The sequence below is a fragment of the Atractosteus spatula genome, chromosome 23 (assembly GCF_055471065.1).
Source record: "Atractosteus spatula isolate fAtrSpa1 chromosome 23, fAtrSpa1.hap1, whole genome shotgun sequence".
Classification (NCBI taxonomy): Eukaryota; Metazoa; Chordata; class Actinopteri; order Semionotiformes; family Lepisosteidae; genus Atractosteus; species Atractosteus spatula.
Window position 1 is genome coordinate 8847319 of NC_142728.1, and position 20322 is coordinate 8867640.

The following is a 20322-nucleotide window of genomic DNA, read 5'->3' on the forward strand; positions in this document are numbered from 1 at the left end:
ACAGTGCACAGTTCAGGGGATGTCATCCATTATGTGTGTCTGTGCAATACAAAACGCAAAGTGACATTCATTTCATTTTGCTCGTATTTTGGCATTTGTTTGCTTTGATCTATATTACAAACAATCCCATGTGTATTTTGCCATGCATCTCTACTTACCTACCTGAATTTTTGGCAGGCTATCGCTCTTCTGATCTTGTGCTGGAATTTCCCACCCCTGCAAGCTCTTGGTTTCAGAAGAAATGTGTGCCCCACTTGCTGAGCTGTTTTAAGAAAGAAACTCCAACAGGGACTTTCATTAAGGATTGACTGCTTGGAAACACGTCTGTCTTCTTCAGAAACTGTTAAGGGTGTGCTTTTTTACCTTTCTTTTTTCTTCTCTGAAACACCAATGAAATTCAGAGCTGTTCCATTCCAGTGATCTGGTGACGCATGGGGCATTTAGCCCAGAGAAGGGATTCTAGTACTGTTAATGTCCTATACAATAAGCACTTTGTGCCTGGTGTAATTGTAAATCTATCAAAAGCTTCCATCAATTAGGAATTAATTTACATGTCCCCCCCTTGGGGAGTGTCACCTGATTTTTTTAAAATACTGTGTATACCATCACAGTTCCATCAAAGTACAATCTGGATTTGAAAAGATCGCTCTTGTATATTTAGCCTTTTTTATGTTAGTTTACAAGAATCTTATGTTACAAGACCTGGTGAAGATTTCCATTGTAGAACCCATTACAGGAAACAGGTGTCACTAAAGTCCTTGAGATTTCCACACAAAAATATCAGATTCCATCATCTGTTGAGTGACCTGAAGTCAAATTCTTCGTTTATTATGTGCAAAGCACACCTGTTCTGTTGTCAGAAGTTGTTTCAAATGCAGATTGCTTTTCATGTTCTTAATAGGCCTTGTTCAGGCAAAGGTTTTTCACAAAACAGACTCGACTGAAAAGTGATTTCAAGGGCCTGTGTTAACATAGTGACATAATAATAGATTCAGAAGTAATGTGTGATTGCCGTTTCTGAGAGAAATGAGTCCTGGAAATTTCCGGTTTAAAACGTTGAAAAGTAGGGGACTCTAACCCTGGTTTTGGAGATCCCCAATTTTGTCTTTTAGGGCACATGTTGTTAAAGATTGATGAAGATGAAGCAAACAAGTCATTTGTTCAATTAAAAAAGCTCTGGTCCCTGTGGGCTTCGATTCCAATACTAAATGATCTACAAATGACTTAATCTAAATAATCACCCCTGATATTTTCCGCAAATGTTCAATTCAACAGTTTATAGAAGCTGATGATATAATGGTGACCAACAAAACCTGCTGAAATGGGGCTGTTCAGCACAAGGGTTGGAGATCCCTGTTGAAAAGTAGTAGGTAGCAGTTGACAAGGTCACTTGGCTGAAAAGCAAGTATAAAGCTCCTTTTTGTAGCTGATCAAAGGCCGATATAGAATCTTACCATCACCAGCCCGCTCCCTGTGAAGTGCTGAGTGCACAATAAATTATTGTAAAGGATCTATTTCCCCCCCCCTCCTCCCTTGGCCAAGTTAAAATAAAATGAAAGGAAAGTGTTTGGTCCGTAGCTCGGAGTTTCCCGTGGGACTGAGCAGGCCTCGCCTAGGGCAGGGCCGGTTTCCTGAGAGGCAGCGGCACAGGACCAGCCCCGAGCCCTGGACGGCACGAAGGGGCCGGTGCCTAGCACTCGGGACTCCAGGACCCCCGAGGAGGGCGCGGCTCCCTTGGTGACCATTTCCTCCGCACCTCTCCTGCTCAGCGGTGCTCATTGTTTTATCGCCCTTCAGAGCTGAAAGGAAGGCAAGAGGTTCTCACATTTTTGTTTTCAACGTCTTCCCCCACCCATGCGGCAGAGAAGGAAATATCCCGAATTCTTCCCCCCGTCCCCACCCCTGTCCGCCGGCACGTTTTCTTTTCTGGCCGGGCTGGGAAAGTGTGCCCGGACGCAGCGCTGTCATACAGGCCGAGCAGTGTGTCGTAACAGGCCTGAGAGCGCAGAGCCAGCACACGGCGGAATGTCACAATCTTCTACTTCTGCAAAATACCCGCAGTTTCAACCCGTTTCTTCTTTTACCTCAAGACAGCTCAACTTAGCATCTTTAACGTCTTCCTTTTTTAAAAAACACGTTCAAGTTTTCAAAAACTATTCTCAGACCTCAAATGCAGAGTATTCATCTAGCGATTTAGTGCAGGCCTTCAGTAAAAAAGAGCCAGCTGTTTGTGATGAGGCTTCCTTAAAAGTAAATCTAGGTAAATTTGAGTGTGCCATCAAGTTTCTTCTTGTCAAATGAATCTCTTGAGCTCTTACCTCTTCATTATAAAACCAGACAAGTGCAGCAGCTGTGTACAGTAACAATGTGTCAAGATGTTTCGATATCATTTGTGGCCGTGTGGCAACTAAGAGATATCCACAATGTTTTTAAATGGTGTTCTGTTGTGTTTTTTGTTATTTGTTGTGTTTTTTTAGAGCCAACATCCTCTCCCTGATTGAATGCAGAATACACAGCATGTTTTTGGGTATGGTAACATGTTACGCAATGCAGTCTGCCCCATTTATCACCACAGTGTGTTGCAGTGCTATTTTTAAGAATGCTGTGTATAGCTGGTTTTAAGGTGCGAAGACTATACACTTTAAGTTTGTGGCCCATGAGCTGTTTCGTTTAAAATCATTTCAGCTGAGTATCTGCCTGTGCTTTTCCTATGTGCACATGAGGGCTTTGTTTGTGGGGAACACACTTTATATCATGGATTATTGTGGAGAGGGGAAAAAAGAGATGCCCAGAGTCATGTATTTGTTTTGACTTTCTGTTTTCTGTCTGTTTCCCCACACAGCTTGGCTAGCTTGGCAACTAGGAGAAAGTTTCATTTGCGATTTTAATTAGCTCTTCACACATTCAGCTATAGTCTGTCGAAATGATGACACTACAGCTGCAATCTCCTACATCTTGGCCTATTTCTTAAAATTATCTTGCCAGCTCTTTTTTCAACCGGAATACATCTCGTGTAGTTTGCCAAGTTTTTTTTTACAATGGTATAGTCTTTGGCTACACTGTAATAATAGGCTGTATAAAGTCATCCCTGTAAACTGGCCTTTTTCTAGGGTGTGTAACACCAGTGGGAGGTGGCTGATTCCCACTAGCAGATTCTGTGGGGTCATCTTGACATTTGTCTACAGAAGGGGAGTTTCTGTAGGTAAATCAAAAAGGTTTTGAAATGTATAAAGCCCCCTGGTATCTCAAATTCCTTGATACAAGTTATTGAAGAATAGAATCAACATATTTTTAAATAGTTCAGCTCCCATGCTTTTTCAGGAGAGAAGCAGGAACGTGACTCACCCACCTCACTGACAGCTCTGCTCTTAGGTCTTAGAACTCATTTCTCTTTGAGTCAAAAACAGAAGACGTCTTTTGCTTTTCATTTCATGTAGTTGGCAGGAAATTTAATAGCTTTCTGAAGCATCAACATCACTTTGTTCTCTCTGCTGTCTCCTGTTTTTTTTTTCTTTTTCAATCAGAAGTTCACATTCTCTTCTTTGATGTACTCTGACACCTCAGAGGGCTGCAGGAGGTGAGGTGCTGAGAACGCTCTCTCCTGACAAAAACTTGGGAACAGAACAGAAAGGTTAGAAATGAGAGCTGTCCAGTCTGAGTGCCTTGTTTGTTTGTTTATTGATCCTAGAATCTTACCCTTCCTTCCTTTGACAGATCCTGTTGAATTTGCTTCAACATTAGGGCTGGGTAGCTCCTGACATACCCCTCTTGACTCTTTGAGTAAAGTAGTGTCTCCTGTTTTTAATGCCTAAGTGAACATCCTCTTAGTTTCAACTTGTCCCAGTTTCACAGTAAATCCTGAGTTAACTCTGTACTGTAAATACTGTACTGCCTTATTGGTTTTTATCACCACGTTATTGCAATGAGGACATTGATAAGATCACCTTGTTGATTCTTCAAAATCTATTCCTCATCTTGTGTTAAAAATACTCATTGTACCTGTATGTGATGCTTTGCCTTTAGTTTACTTTGGTAAGTGCCTTTCCACTCTGGTATCTGTCTTTTTATAAGTCTTTTGTTGCTGTTTCTACAAACGTGTTTGTTGCTCCCTCTGTTTTTCTGTCACCGGCAGACTTGACATGTTTTCTAACAATACCATAGTTTAGATCATTAGTAAGAATCAGAGCAGTGGCCCCTAGTCAGGTATGCGGCATGTTTTACTCCAGCAATAATCACACTCTGGTTTCTACATGTGCATTTTTTGTACATTAAGTTGTTAGCGGGTATGATCTTGGATTCTCACATATTACGTTTTAAGAATCCGGAGTGGGCTCCAGAGTGGCTCAGCATAGGATGAGCTCTGTGATGAGGTGTTACGGGTTCGAGCCTGGGTAATTGTATAAGGTTAATAAAGTGATGTTATTATTATTATTATTATTAATGTTACTAGCTGACTGTGATAGGAATCCCTATCATTAATCAGTTAGGGCTCTCTCAGTACTGTTGATGAGGAAATGCCTCTCACCCGTTTCATCCTGAACCTCGGGGATGAGGCTGTTGCTAAAAGACAAGTGGCTCAAACATGGGCAGGTTGGAGGAATCTGCAGGTTCAGGTTTACATAAAAACAACCTTTTGTTTTCAGAGTGGTATGAAAGGCTTTCTGGAAGTTCAAATATAATTAATAATATAATAATTGCTTACACTTACATAGCGCTTTTCTGGACACTCCACTCAAAGCGCTTTACAGGTAATGGGGACTCCCCTCCACCACCACCAATGTGCAGCATCCACCTGGATGATGCGACGGCAGCCATAGTGCGCCAGAACGCTCCCCACACATCAACTGTCAGTGGGGAGGAGAACAGAGTGATGAAGCCAATTCATAGAGGGGGATTATTAGGAGGCCATGATTGGTAAAGGCCAATGGGAAATTTGGCCAGGACGCCGGGGTTACACCCCTACTCTTTCGAGAAACGCCCTGGGATTTTTAATGACCACAGAGAGTCAGGACCTCGGTTTTACGTCTCATCCGAAGGACGGCGCCTGTTTACAGTATAGTGTCCCCGTCACTATACTGGGGCATTAGGACCCACATGGAGCGCCCCCTGCTGGCCCCACTAACACCTCTTCCAGCAGCAACCTTAGTTTTTCCCTGGAGGTCTCCCATCCAGGTACTGACCCATCCTAATACCCCAAATATGCTGTATTGTAGGCACAAACTAACCTGCATTTTATTCTCATTGGTATGGTTGAAAAAGTTTAGAGAAGCTGTTTTCTGCATATACTCAGCATATAGCTGAATAAGATTAGAGGTGATGTCTTGTCTTTTTTTCCAGTGAAATGACTTGTGTGGGAGGGGGAGAGCAATGAGTTACTAATCAGATCAGTATCTTCATAGGGGAACTTTTCAAGCACATAGGCATTTGAGAACTGTGTAGAAAAAACGTATATGTGACGTTGGACATGAAGGATGAATCAAATGAATGTTAGTGATACCTTGTGTAATTGATTTTTTGACAGATAAGGTTGAATCAGTATTTACAGTAAACAATATCCACTCCTTCAGATTTTTTTTTGTGCCTTGCAGTATGCAATCTAGTAATTGAAAACGTGTAACATCACTTGTAATCCAGTCAGTTTGTTTTTTTTTTCTCATAAAAAGTAAGCTACATGTTATTTAATGAACTTCTCTTAAAGATTTCCTCTGATGTTTTAAAAAATGTTGTGCAAGTGTGGTAAGAAAAAGGCATGGTTTTAACAAGTGTCATCAGATAATACTGGAATTTGTTGTGTAAAAAAACTACATATTCTCACATGGAAAGACATTAGATACAATAAAGGGAAGATTGGGATTTGGATGTAGTCTCTTATCTTTATTCATAATATAATAGCAATATATTAAAATTAATCTATTTATTCCCAGAAAACACATTTTCATCACTATTTTCTGATCTCTTTGGTGTCTGTTTCCCAACAAAATGTACAACATATGAGAAGCTGAATTTTGCAGCACTATCCTCCCCCATTCTCTGGTTAATTTGCTCAGAGCTGAAACAACAATTACCTATGCAACATCTATAATTCCATGCTGCACCCGGGCACTTGTCTATATTCTGGTCAGAACAAAGCCTGAAACTCAGGAAGAGAATCATTAAAGTGCTTTGGGCTCTCTCAGACCTAGTAATGAGTTTGCAGTCCTAGTACAGCATGTCCTATTGATGTGTGGAAGGTGTAACTAAAATTAAACTGCCTATTATGTCCGTAGCACATTAGTAGTATTAGTCTTTTATAATTAATTACTTTGCAGGCACTTACATCATGCTGTGCATAAGATAAAGGGATACACTGTTCATTACATGTCTGTGATGCATCAGTCCAGGTACTCTGCAAGAAATATTGTATCTTTAAGGCACAAAGATCTATGTTTAAGGCACAAAGAAGAGTCTCCTTGCAAATAAAAAATAACAAGTGTAACCAAATTTTAAAGTCTCGTGATAAGCTGTGGGTCTGATTGTTCTGTTGTTTTCTTACCTCTATGCCTATTATGGTGTTTTGACTTTCGATTCATACTTCCTATTCTCAGACTGAAAAAAGACTGGCTTTTCTAGAGCACCCGGGCCAAGAAGTGAAGTGAAGATGTGCTGAACTGTTTTGAAACTTAAAAAACACATCTTCAGTCGTGATAATGCACCAGGGAAATCTGCAGCACTAAAAAATCAAATTCAAAAACTGTCTACAGGGTACAAGAGCCATACTCTGCTCCATCCAGCTTGAAACATCCATCTTATCAAGAAATTGTATACATTTTTTTTTTGCTGTTTCTAACTAGTTTTGCAGGCTGAAGCACCACCCTGCACTCACCACCAGCTGCATAGATTTCAAGCTGCAAAGGTGACATCATTTTGTATCCATGGCAGCAGGCAACAACAGCCTCCCCAGCTGTGAGCTTGCAAACATCAGGATACAATTGAGAAGGAAGTGTGGCTTAGAATCAGTGGCTTTGATTCAATGAAAAGAAGTAATTGTGGGATGGGAACTGAGGAATTAAAAAATGGATGCAGGTTACTAAATATCCACTGACATGTCCTATTCTAAGCCCTTCAAAATATGTTCGCAAAATACATTTTGTTTGATTTCCATTTAACCCGTGATTTCAGTGTTTTGAGTCCCTAACTGTGTTTTCTTTTTTTCTGTGTTCTGCATTTGAGGTTTCTTTTGCTATTTGGTCTAGTTCTCCGTTGCTTTTGCTGACGTTTTCTTGCCTGCAGTCTGAGATAAATGTAAAGAAGTGTCAAAATGTTTTTCTAGACAGCTCTACCATTTTAATCTTGCCTTAAATAACTGATTCCGAAACATTTATTGCCAGAAGCAATTGACGGAAAAAAAGTTTGAATCCTTATGATCCTTTGAGCGGCTGAATCGGGTTAGGTTAGACTGGCGGTTTTGATAGAAGGGCTAGCTGATAAGTAGAAAACAAATATCTCTGTGCTGTTAAAAATTCCCAGTAAGCATCTAGATAAGATCTGGTGTCTATTCACATTTCAAATTCTCAGAAAATCAGTCATACAAATTCAGAAATGTTGAAGCAAAAGTCATTGTAATTGTAGATATTTAATCTAAATAGTGTTATTCTCCAGAGTTGCTTCTTTAGGTTTGAAATCTTTTTATTTTGTTTTGTTTTTATACCACCTCTGTTTGGAATTGCCAGCAGATGCGAATAATCTTTATTTTTTGTAGCACTTTTTGAAAAGCGTTAGTTTTATGGTGGTCTAAAATCTACTTGAAAAACTGTTTTCTGAGAACATAAAGAACATTTCAAAGACAAGAAAACAAAGCAGCAATGGGAGTTATATTTCTGAAAGGTTTTTTTGTAATTAAGTGTATAGGGTCAATTTTAAAGCACCCAATGTGGCTGAGTATAGTTGTGATGTGTGGCATCACTATAACAGTCACCCAAAGAGTGTAGATGAACAGTGAGAACACTTAGTTAACCAGAATCAGCTGAGCAAAGGTCATGTGAAGAGTTGCCCTAAGATTCTGGCTAGACACTGAGGAGCCATATCATGCAGAGCATTAAACGTAAGGAGAAGGATTTCAAAATCCATTTGAAACTTGACAGCACACCAGTGCAGTGACTTTAAGACAGATGTGAGGGGATCACTTCTGTGTGATCTAGTCAGAATGTTAGTTGCTGAATTCTGGCATCATAACTTGAGTGTATTTGTAGAGACGTCTGCAAGTAGGGCATTTAAATAATGGAGAGACATTGTTTTTGCGCTGTAATGTATTTTGAAGCAGAAAAAATATTTTAAGGTTGAATATTTTGCCAGGACGAAAATTTTCTAACACGTAGAAAAGCTTTACGTTATAATTATGAAGTTCAAAAGTCAATCCGGGATTGAAGATCGACCCCAAATTCTTCATTTTGGGATGAAACGCAAGCATAGTGCTGGCAACTGACAAGGTAATAGCAGTAACACAATTAAAATTATCACCCAGTCTTTTGTATAAAAAATCACTACCTTGGCTTCAGGTGTTGACATAGGGTTATCATCAGTATAGAAATTATAATTATAGTTTTAGCATTTGACCTTGAGGAAATATTAATAAAAAGATCACAGGGCCCAGTTTGAGTCATGTAGAATATCAGACGGAGCCAAATGTACCTCGGACCTAAGACAACTAAGAGAAGGTTAAAGAAGTCAAGAAACTTTTTTAAGGGAAGTACCAAACAAACTCTCAAACGGAGTATTGAAATGCAGCGCTAAGATCTGAGAGAATTAAGTGCATCTGAATCAGCTGCACAGTACAGTATCAGTCAACCATCCTGGGCCCCTGCTACCATTTCTGAGCGGAAACAGGAGAGATGCACGCTGCATACTGAAACATTCATTAGTTGCCTTTGTGATTTAGTCCCTGCTACCCCGCAGTGGAAACAGCAGAGCAAAGCATCAGATGTAGAACTCTGGTTCTGACTAAAGCTGGAGAAAAAATACCTGACTTCCAACCTGCCCGAAAGATGAGGTGCAAGATCATTGTCTACAGCTCCCTGTTGGAATCACTCTAGTAGAGCTCTTGAGCTGTGTCCTGAGTAAGATTCTGTTGTAGGCCTATAAGCTCATACACAGGATCTTCTTCCAGATTTCACATTCAAAAGTCTTGGGAGCTTTTAGTGGTCGAGCCAATAGTTCTCTTTTTTTGTACATGGGATCAGTTCTCTAAAGTCTTCATCATTTGAGGACCTTGTAGGCTAAAAAACAGCAAGAATACAATTGATTTGGGAATGCTACTTAAGGTCACAGCAGGGAGTGGTCAGCATTACTGCAGGAATCTATGCTGGTCCGTAGAGGGGGTTGAGAAACGTGCCTCTAAATAACTCTGTAGTCTGAGGCCTTTTGCCTCTCTGTTCACAAATTCGTAGTTTTGCTTCAGAAGGCCAGAGCCATGTATTAAAAGGCTCAGAAGGAATTTATCTTCCAGGACCAGCTCCGGGTTCTCTGTACTTAGTTTGTCTTGGCAGAGCCCAGACCCCTTTTTTCTGGAGCACAACAAAATAGCTCATTAGCTCCTTGCTGTCTTTGGTTTGATTTTTTGGGAATTTCATGAAGTGCTTGCTGCAAACGCCCAGCAGGAGAAAAGGCAGCCAGTTTATCTGCAAATGCTGCATAATGCTAGAAAGTTTCTAATGGTTTTGGCAGTCCTTGGCTTCTGGTACTTGGTAATTACAAGGTAAGCTTTTATTCTGAGAGCAGCGGACCAAATGGGCAGTTCATTTTGCTTCAAAATGCAGGCTGCTTTCCACGAGGACCTTTGAACAATTAACTTGTTATACGGCACAATAAATAGCTTCCAAAGTTATAACTTCATCTGTCAGTTTATAGGAATTGTTTTTTTTCTACATGTCATTGTTATTAGTTTTTTTTTCTCTTATAGACCCACCACATGTGGAATCGCTGTGTCTTTGTATCCATACAATTTTTCCAATTTTGTTTACATATATACTCACACTCATGTGGTGTATATATAAAGTCTTAAAGTGAGGTACTGTATAGTTGACACCTGTAAGGAAATAACAACAGTGCTTTGGGGAATAACTTAAATCCATTTCCTCTTCAGTCTCAATAGAGGCCCAGTGTAAATAATCATTATGATAACACCTGTCTTCCACAAGCAGACAGTGAATGGGAAGAGTGTTTGTGCTGCTGCTCCTTTGAGACCAGTGTCTGAGTCAGGAGTCCAATATACAACACCTCATATCACATATGAAGTAGTCAATGGTGATGTGTGTGTATGCGAGGTTCATTGGTTATCGCCATCTCTTTGAAGAACCATACCGTTTTGAAGCTGATTGCAGTGGTGTTAAGTATGTTGCCATCGGTAAATCAATTTTATTAAAATACTTAAAAATCTGGCAGCTTTATCTTTGATACCACAAGATTGAATATTCAACGGCCTGGGAAAAAGCTGTGGTTCTTAGTACTATGGTCCTTTGTGCTAGAGAATCACAATTTATGGACATGTATAAAAGAGAGAAATTTCATTTGTATTTATACATATAAGTGAAATAAAACACACCAGCCTAACAGCACTGATATTTGTTTCTGACTTGATTTAGCTCTTAATACCTTAAAGTCTAAGAGTTCAAATAAGAAGTGGGTAGCTATTTAAAGCTTTATTCTTCATAGCAAACTAACAGTAAATGTCGTTGGAATTGCATTTCTGGCAATTTGGCAATGGGCAGCATTAGCAAGGGAAAAGAGAAATGAAATGCCATCATTTTGTTTTTCCATTAAACATTAGGATTTTCAGAATTACCAAAACGGAGGCACATTTTGTAGTTCAGAAGAAACCTTAAATGAACCTGTGATACTTAAGGAGAATGAACTATGTAAAATGTAATTTCTTTGATTCGACGACGTGTGTTTCAGATTCCTTTTCCCTCTGCTACTGGAAGAAACCCAGCAGCCCAGTCTGATTGCCCCTAGCAGGCAGTTTCCATAGCGCTGGGCAGAGCTGATTGTAGCCAACTCTTGCACTGCCTCCAGGCTTCCGTGTGGCTCGGTCTGTCGGTATCTCTGGGATGAGCTGCCTTTGTCTTTCAGTGGAGTGGAATTAACATTCCCACTGTAGGGAAACTGGGTTTATTTGTGCTTAAAGGGGAGGGGCGGGGGGGGGACAAGAGGAATATTGTCTTGACAGAATGACCTGTGAAAATAACATGGAATCGGCAGAGGAAAAAAAATGTCCTAGGTATTGTAAAAGGAGATTGCATCAGATGTTGTACATGATGGTGAATGCATAATGCATTATTTAGCTGCTGTTGTTTCTGTTAAGAACTTTGTGTTTATGCAGCAACATTATAGTGCCACAGTGGTTTGTAGTTTCGGGTTTTCAGATGTTTCTGCCTTTAACAGCTGACTGAAACTTTGATTTCAGAAAGATATAGTCACAGGTTGGGCTTGGGATGTATATGTACATTAAGAACCACAGGCCTTTGTCAGAAAACCATTTTTGAGCTTGACTCTACTTCTCAAAAAAGCGTGACAAAGCACACACTCTGAGAAAACCCTTAACAGCTCCCACATCATCTGAATTTATTTAGGATTTGCAGCACCTGTAGAACCAAAATGTTTTAAACATGACTTGTTTTTTCTGCTGGTTTTAGAATAAATGAAGTAATCAATAATTAGGTGATTTTCTTTTAATTGATTTCATTCAAGTAAAGGTGATGGGTTATTTGACTTATGATGCATCTGTGCTTTAATTAATACCTTCTTCAGCTCTTATGGTGCTTAGTGTGTTGGCATAGATTTGCAAACAGTCCTTTAGCATCTTCTTTAAAATTGGAGGAAAAGGTGCCTGTGATTCTATTGGGATGAGCATTTGTAGACAGTTTTCAGACGTGGAAGTGCACAGCTCATTAAATGTCCCTCTGTGAAGCTACAGTGCTGAGCAGGGACTTTTCACAACAAACTGCACATTCTATCATGCTTGTACCAATTTCCATGGCATCCGCAGTGCAAATTAATAGGAGCTTGAAGAAACTTGCCCTCTGATTTGAGGCCCGAAACTGTGATCACATTTAACCTTCAGCTCTTTGCCCTTAACATTTAACTATTAGATGTTAAGTCTGGCAAACCATCACTAAAATCATTGACAGCACTCCACAGCTTTACACAGACAGCAGGGTCATAGACAGGGTCACAGCCGATGTAACCACTGTGTCTCAGGATTAGGCTCGAGCAGTGACATCTAAGATATGAGGGTACTGAATAGGTAGATATTGAATTATCTAGTATACCATAGATAATTCAGATTGGCAGGCTAAGTAATCCTACCTGTGCCAAGCCTATGAGATCTACATTATAGACTCATTTGAAACATGTCTGCACCACCCATCTTGAGTTATTTTTAAATGTCAGTGCACTGTAGATGCGGTTTCTGGAGTGAATTTATTGCAAGTTAAGTTCTCAAGTTGCCACTGTGAATTTATCTTAAATGCTGTCCCTGCCTAAGCCAGTGTTACCCCTCAGTGTTAGGCCTCAGCAAGGTGATGGCCTTTTTGTTTTTGTCATGTGATATACCACAAATACAGAAAACGTCGGAATTTCTGATTTACATCTGAATATATGATATGAGATAGATACTGGTAGACGCAACACACGAACAAGCAGTTTCCCCTCACCGATTCTTGGTTCTCAATATTTTGTTTATGAAACTGTAAATGCTTTTATGTAGCACATATGTGTTTCTGGGATTTTCCTATTATGCAAAACAGGGAGCCCATTCTTCTTACTCTACATGCATTTCATTTTTCTCCATAGCTCTGGAAGTAGCCAGTCTTATTCTTGCATTAAAATGATCATCAAGCTTTCGGTAGTTATCTGAACCTTTCTTGTGATTTATACAATGATTCCTAAATTCTCTGGCATCTCATTGAAAGTGAATGTTGGTTTTGCGCTTAAAATGTGCTGTATTTTTCATGCAAAGCCTCAGTTGAATTGATCTGATCCTTAAGTAATGAGTGCATATAGTGGCGTGGTCACTCAGGGACATAAATGGGGGATCCTTCGTGTTCTCTAGCAGAAAATTATTTTACTCATAATCTCTTCTCATGATGAACATAGACCACATTTCCTAAAGGCAACACAAAATCTTATCTCCTTACAGAGTTCAGAAGAAGCAGTGCTTATAATGGAATATAGAGAGAGCCGTATGTATTGGATAAAGCGGTCAAAAAATGGATGGGTGTTCATAAATGTTAAAAAATGTCCTTTGACCTCTCTTAAAGGTCAATTAAAAAACAAAAACAAATCATGTCAGATTGCAAGATTGCTGCTTGCAGATATATTAATTTCCCGGTTGTTGCATTTTCTATTAAAAAGGTTCTTTGTGTTTCTGCTTTACATTACTGTATTATTTTCGGCACAGTGTGGGTAAATAGCTCTGGATCATTTTCCCAAAGCTAAGCAGGAGGAAGTATCAGGAGGATGTATGCTCATGTCGCAGAGGCCTGAGTGCAGAATGCTTCCCCTTCAACAAATAAATATAGAATATGCAAATGCAGAAGAAATAATTCAATTTAAAAGAAGCTAGGCAACAAAATGTGGACAGTTCATTTTGAAATCCTTAATTTTGTTGTCAGTACTGAAATTTGTTTTCATGTGAACATTGAAAGTCAAAGGTGTTTAGCTACTGGGGATAATTTCAAGTATAAAAACATTTTTTTGCTCAATTTATGCTGTTTGTAGTTTAAAAGGACCGCCTCAGATTACTGTCAGGATCATTGTAGTTAAATAAATGTGCTATTATACTTCGATAGGAGTAATAGACAGCTTCTCCATGAGAGGTTTCAGTCACTTAAAGAATGACATATAGTCCCTTCGGCACAGCAGTTTTGCATACTGTAGCATTTTCACCCTGTAGCAGGAACTTAGTTATAGTTAAATTTGTACCCTTTAGGATGTGTGTTAAGCCCTACTGTGACTAATTAAGCTTATAGCCTGAAATTACTTCAGTTGTTACACAATGAGTACATTTTCTTTTTTTTTCCAATTTTGCCAAAAGCTGGTCTTTATGATTCCAGCGGGCTGTAAGACTTTTTAGTTTATATAGGGTTTGGAGTTAAAAATAAATGAACTTATTTTACAAATATAAGAGGAATGTTGTATATTGCAGTGTTACTGTGGTGATAAAGTATTCTTACTACTAAAAATAATGCCAGCTTTGTTGTATCAGTTTTGAGTGGAAAGGTAGAGAAGATTGTTCCTTTTTTTCTTGCTGCTAGAACATCTGGAAACATCTGTTGAGCAGGAGGGTAAACTCATCCTTCCTTTAGTTATTTCCAAGGTTTAATAATAAACTAGCCCTATTGCTGTGGGAATGGAGCAGTAGAGGTGTTAGCAGCTTGGTTATGAGTGCAGCTGTCACAAAGATCCTGTGGGCTTAGTGAATAGAGCCTGTGTTTTGGCTTCAAATAAGATTGCATCAGGAGTTTGCACGCCCACTCTTCATAAACTAATGTCTAGATTCCAGCCTGCTGGAAATATTCCACTTCTACAACTTGTGCAAGAGAACACGTGATTGGTGGGGAGCATTATTGGTGATGACAGTCTCCTGTTCCAGACGCCATTTAAAAATAGAATCACATCGGTTTTAATTATTTTTTTATGGAGTGCAACAACAAATGTGAACTGAGAGTCAACAGGCCTTCTTCTTAGCTATACCCAGGAGATAAATACTTGTTATAATCAGGCAGTGAAAAGGTGATCATTGACATCACAGGGTGTAAATTCCCAGCATAATACTGATAACTCCAGTGACATTTGGCATTTGTATGTTTTTCCTAGTCTTCATGCCAATGGTAGGACATTCAGTCAGTTGTGGAGTACAATTCACGTTTAACTCCGCAGATATATACCTGGAAAATGTAAATCAAAAACATGGAAATTCAAAATTCCCCATAACAATGCAAATGTTCCAGCTCCCACTCCCAAATAAAAAGTCACACGTATTTTATCATGTGTGTTTGGGTAGTTGTACTAAAAGTCATTTTTAATCTAAATGTTTGTTAATGTTTATCAGTTGTGCCACTAGTCTACACAACTTTTCTTTTTTCTGGATTAAAGTGATTTTAAGTGATTCTTTGCTTTGAATTTCATTTTTAACTTTTGTTTTCTTACTCATTCATTATTCATACCAGTGCAGCATACGGTGTGTTGTTGTGAACACGTGTAATTGCTTGTTGCTGGCTGTGCCCAGGTCTGTTAAAGTGAATCACCAAGGTGTCCTAAATTAAGAAGTGGTGCATATTCTTCAGACACGTTCAACTGAATTATGAGCTCCCAGTATTTTGGATTACTGAAAAGGGTGACATTTTGTTCTTGGTGTATCTTTGCCATCAACCTGGCATGACCTGGCTAGAACTTGTAAATGCAACAGATTTGACAAAAAGTAGATGCAGTTGTCTTGCTTTATGTCATGAGCCAATGTTCATAATATCAGAGTCATTTGTAGTGATATACTGCCGTTCATTTTTACTCTGTTGTTCTTTGCATTTAAAGGAAACATCAGCAAGTGACTTTATCAACCATTGTGGTTTCTTGAGGGGCTTTTTGTGCCTCAGTGACAATACCTATCCAGTCAGAGGGCTGGTGCCCTTTAGCAAGTACTGTGCTGCCTGAAATGGCAGCCAGCCTAATCATTTCACACCTCTCATTAGAGAAATTCGGCTGCAGGCTTTGGTCATATCTGACATATCGATGGTGAACGGGGTTCCCCAAACAGTGTCGTGCTGTTGACTCGCTGCCTCAGGTTGGTAGGATTGGGATTGGTCAGCCAGGGCTCTCCCAGTTCTTAGTGAACTGGCCAGCCTTTGGTTTCACGGGTGCTCCCAGCTTGCCTTGTTGTCACTGAGGGCCGCACCCCTCCTCTGTCAGTATTGAACCTCCTGTGTGTTGCTGCAGATCTTGTCAATTGATTGATGAGTGAGAGGGTAGGATTAGCCTGTCAGTATGTCCTCGTTCTTCCCGTGTGGTTACTACTGTCATCACTGGGAGATGAGTGCAAAATGACCATTAGCAATTGAGTGGGTACAGTATATATGTTGTATATATAAAAAAAATTGGCCTTTTTACATTTTAAAAAGGAGTGTCATAGAAGACCCCTCTGTAACTGGTGATATTCTTTTAATCAACACTGTTTCTGCATGTAATTTACCTGATATCTTAAATTTACCGAGCCGGAGGTGAACAGTTGAAAACATGTTGTAGCATCTGTATGACAAAATCTGATTTTTAAAAAATGTTATTATAGAGGTAATTACAAATGTACATACAATAAAGATGGATAAAATCATAACATCTCAAAACATACATACGAAAAGGGGAGAAAGGATAAAAATGGATCAGTTATTTCCCAGCTAGTTTATATAATTTGTAGATTCCTATCATTTATAATGATATACAGAAAGAAAAGCTTTTATAGCATTACAATGTAAACTTTGTTTGGACTTGCCCCATTTGCTATAACATTTTCAGCATTAGTCACACGTTTTTGAAGACCTGGTTTACCTTCCAATTTAATCCAAAAGGTAATCAGGATTTATATCTTTCCAATTGACCAATTTATGGCTACAACTAAAATGGATAAAATTACTTTTATTTTAATAGATGTCAATTTGCAGTCAGAAAAGTGTTTGTGTGTGTGTTGAGCTGGACACAGAGAAACTCTTCCAAGCATGTGATCACATCATATGTGCTGAACACTAGATAAACCAGCTGTTTGGCTTATTCACAACTCCTACTCTGTGAACTTGCACATTAGAAAGTCCATGTTTTTCTATAAATTGTTATTTTTACTTTTTATGTTTTTTTCTCAAGATCCTCTTTTCCATACAAATCTCAGATTCTAATGCATTTTAACCACCAGAACAGATTTCATTTTGCTTATTGTACTTCATGACTTATTCTGTTGTTATTCTATTACACACTGCTCTTTGTCATTTTCTAGTGTTGCATCTTCCAAAACATCCTGTAAAGGGTTTTGGGAAGACATTAGGATGAAGCTAGATGGTGATTTGTTTTTCAGTGCCACCAGACTTTTTTTAGCATGTGAATATAGCCCTCTGTAGTACAGTGAAATATCAGCCCCCCCTGTCTGGAACAGGATACTTTTTGGAGTGGTAAACATCTCGATATTGATGCAGCCCCATGCTTGTGAATGACTCAGATCTGTGCCAGCTTGAGTTAGATGTGGGACTATGGAAAAACTGAAGGAAGAAATTAGATTTGTCACTTTGGAGCAGTTATTGTTACATTGTCTCTAAACTGTCATTGCTGACACTACCTGCTTTTCATTTTGGACGTTTGTTTTACCTGCTGTCATCTTATAAATACAACTCCTGTAAAGCATGAGTTGTTACATTACTTCTAGCTGCGACACCCCTGTGTTTTGAAATATAGACCCATGCAGGTACAGACCAAACATTTTGGCTCCCTTTGTAAGTTAGGGAATTCACTTAACTAATGTGTACTAGGTTGAATGAACTAAACCTAGAGACCTGACTTCTGTGTCAATTCCTTTTAAAATGTTATTGAGCAAGCTTGTTGTGTCGTCAGTGTTTCACGTCTGTAACAACTGACATGATCTTATGTGTGTAATTTTACAGCAATAGTATACTAGTTCTTTGTTCGGTTACGAATCTTAGAAGCCATTCAGTCCATAGTTAAGTGTTGTCATCCAGCCCGTTGAAAAAGTGAATTCTAACGGTTCCTTTGAATTGGTGGAATAGTGAATGTTTCCGTATAATTTTATGACGTGAGCTTATTTTCAAAGATTGTACACCCGAGGAAATACAAATGTCATGAGTCTTGGAATAAGTCAGATGATGGCTGTTTGGCAATACTGACTAATTGAGCTAGACTCAGCAAGTCTGAGAAAGTACTGCACGTTTTTTGCCGTGAATCAGCAATTTGAAAAACTGTGACAGCTGAGCACTGGAAGTAAAGCAGACAGAAAAAACTTAAAGATTTGAAAAATACAGACAAATGTTACCATTACTTTGTCTGGTGGTTTAATTTATAGCATAAACCAGTTCCAGACTGCCACTTTAGAATGTAATGCATTACTAAAGCATAATTACATAGAAGAGGTGTTCCTGAGCCTGTGTTCTTGATTTTGTTGCTTTTTTGAAAATTCAATTTCATTGAATTATGTCAAGCACATTTCTTTAGTAATGCCAATTAAAGGTAATCTTGCTTCTTTGAATTTATTTGGCTGTTTTTATTGTATGAACCACAAAATTAAGCAATAGGACAACTTTGTATAAGTAAATAAAAACTGTAAAATCCTTATGAAAACACATTTTCAGGGTTTTGCAACCTGGCGGACAGTAAGTCAAAAAGTGTTTGTGCTTGTGAGGAAAAAAAAGAAAAAACACTTTAGTAACGGGAGGGTTTGGAGCCATGTTTCTCTCTCTTCAGACATCTTCTGGTTTTATGGCCCTGTGAGGTGCTGAGAAGGGATTGTGTGCTGTGTGGTCTCTCAGTTGTGTTTGAGCCCACATCTGAAGTGGCAAGGCATGTCGCCAATAGCTGTGAAGAAATGAGTCAGCCATGCAGGGTAATGGCTGTAACCAGGATGCTAATGAGATAAGTGTCAAGCGTATATAGGAGTGACATGTCATTGGCACACCATCGCCCACACACATACAAGCTGGCCACTGTGAAAAATCCACATTTGATGTGGAAGGTTAGAGAGCTCTTTCTGTAAATGCTGTGGACCCTCACAAGAGCAGTCATCCATTGGCAGGACTGGAACATGCCAGTTTTTTGCCGGTAGTCCGGTACTTCCTGGACCTGGTCTAGACTGGGATGGAAGACCTGCAAGGAAGTCCAAGTTGTTGTGGCAAGTGGTGTTGGTAGACCAGTAGGTGTCACTCTTCTAATTCTATCCCTATATAGCGACAGCGGACTTTGTGCTGTAGGAGGTGTCATCTATTGGTAAGAACCTTGTTAAATCGAGATTCTAGTTACTTGGTTAGGGGTCTATGGCATCTCATGGCACTTTTAAAAAAAAGTATGGGTGTAAAACCTGGTGTTGTGCCTAATTCCACTCTGGGCTAAGCCTGATCTGTTGTGTAGTGGGGCTGAGACATGTCACCCAGGGCACCAAGGAGAGCAAAACTTCAGTGATGGATGACATAGGCCCCCTTCTGTGTGTACAGGATTCTTCAAGAGGAAAAGTGCTATATAAATGTAAGAAATTATCCTCTTCCTCCAGCCCGCTGGTACAGGGAGCAGAATGTTTTTTCTCCTTCCTAGTAGAGTTCTCTCGCTTTGAAAACAATTGAGTTGCTTGATGGAGATCAATGCGTCACCTGGTTAAAAATTAAGATTACCTTAGAGATGGATAAAATTCCAATTACTTTGTAATAAAAGGCTTGTCCCTGGAGTGTTGTTGTCTGTTGTCTTCCTGCTGCTCAGTCCTGTTATCATAATCTGTGGCACAGTTGCAATATTCTTCTATATATATGTGGGCAAGCTTATACGCGCGCACAGTATTCCCCAAACACAGGATTCTGCCTGCCTTGTCAGTGCTTTTTATGCAACTGTCTGGACAGCAAACAGAATTTATTTTCAATTTGTCATATGTCAGAAATGTCTGCACGTTTTATGCTTTGAAGTCGTTATAAGTGTATGCATTAAAACATACATAATGAAATTGAACTTTCCTTTTTTGTATCTTCAAATGTTCCTAGGATCCGACATCATAACTTGATACTGTTTAAAATTGAAAAAATCAGTGTCCTCTAAGTGTGGCATAGGTAGGATGTGAGCAGATCATGCAGTTTTACATTTTAATACACTTGGGGTGGACGTTTTCCAGCAGAAAACGCGGATCAGGCCACCTGTTTGAAATAGTTTCAGGACAGTGGTGGGGGGGGGGGGGGAAGTGAAGTCATGTGAATTCCTGGTCGGGTGGCCTGGTGGAAAAAGCTTGATCTCTCTCCAGTATCTCTGCAGCACCCAGCTTCTTTTCCTTGCCTCACTTTTTTCCCTGCCTTTTTTTTAAATCAGATTCCCAGCGATCCCACCTCTCCTCCTTCACCATGAAGCTGAAGGACAAGTTTCACTCGCCCAAAATAAAGAGGACACCGTCGAAAAAAGGGAAGCAGGTGCAGCCCGAGCCTCCTGTCAAAGTGGCTGAGAAGCCTGTGAACAAGGTCAGTCGATCGTGGGAATTCGGACCACTGGGACAGGTTTCCTGCATCTCTGGGATTTCTGTGATGTTGTTTGCTTGCTTCTTTGTTGTATTTTTTC

The 20322-nt window shown here is 39.5% G+C and overlaps 1 protein-coding gene across 10 annotated transcripts in view; it reads left to right on the forward strand.

Annotated features, from left to right (window-relative positions):
• Positions 1 to 20322, forward strand: part of rapgef1b (Rap guanine nucleotide exchange factor (GEF) 1b) — a 90831-nt gene that overhangs the window by 26004 nt on the left and 44505 nt on the right. For 9 of the 10 annotated variants that reach the window (XR_016094748.1, XM_088940570.1, XM_088940571.1 and 6 more), the window contains exon 2: positions 20080 to 20225. Coding sequence is in view for 9 of the 10 variants with exons in the window: in XM_088940570.1 (XP_088796696.1) it covers positions 20080 to 20225 (146 nt within the window). In the remaining variant the exon portion in view is untranslated. Of the gene's footprint in view, positions 1 to 3524; positions 3632 to 20079; positions 20226 to 20322 lie in introns of all 10 variants that reach the window. The other variant, XM_088940572.1, reaches the window with a different exon arrangement.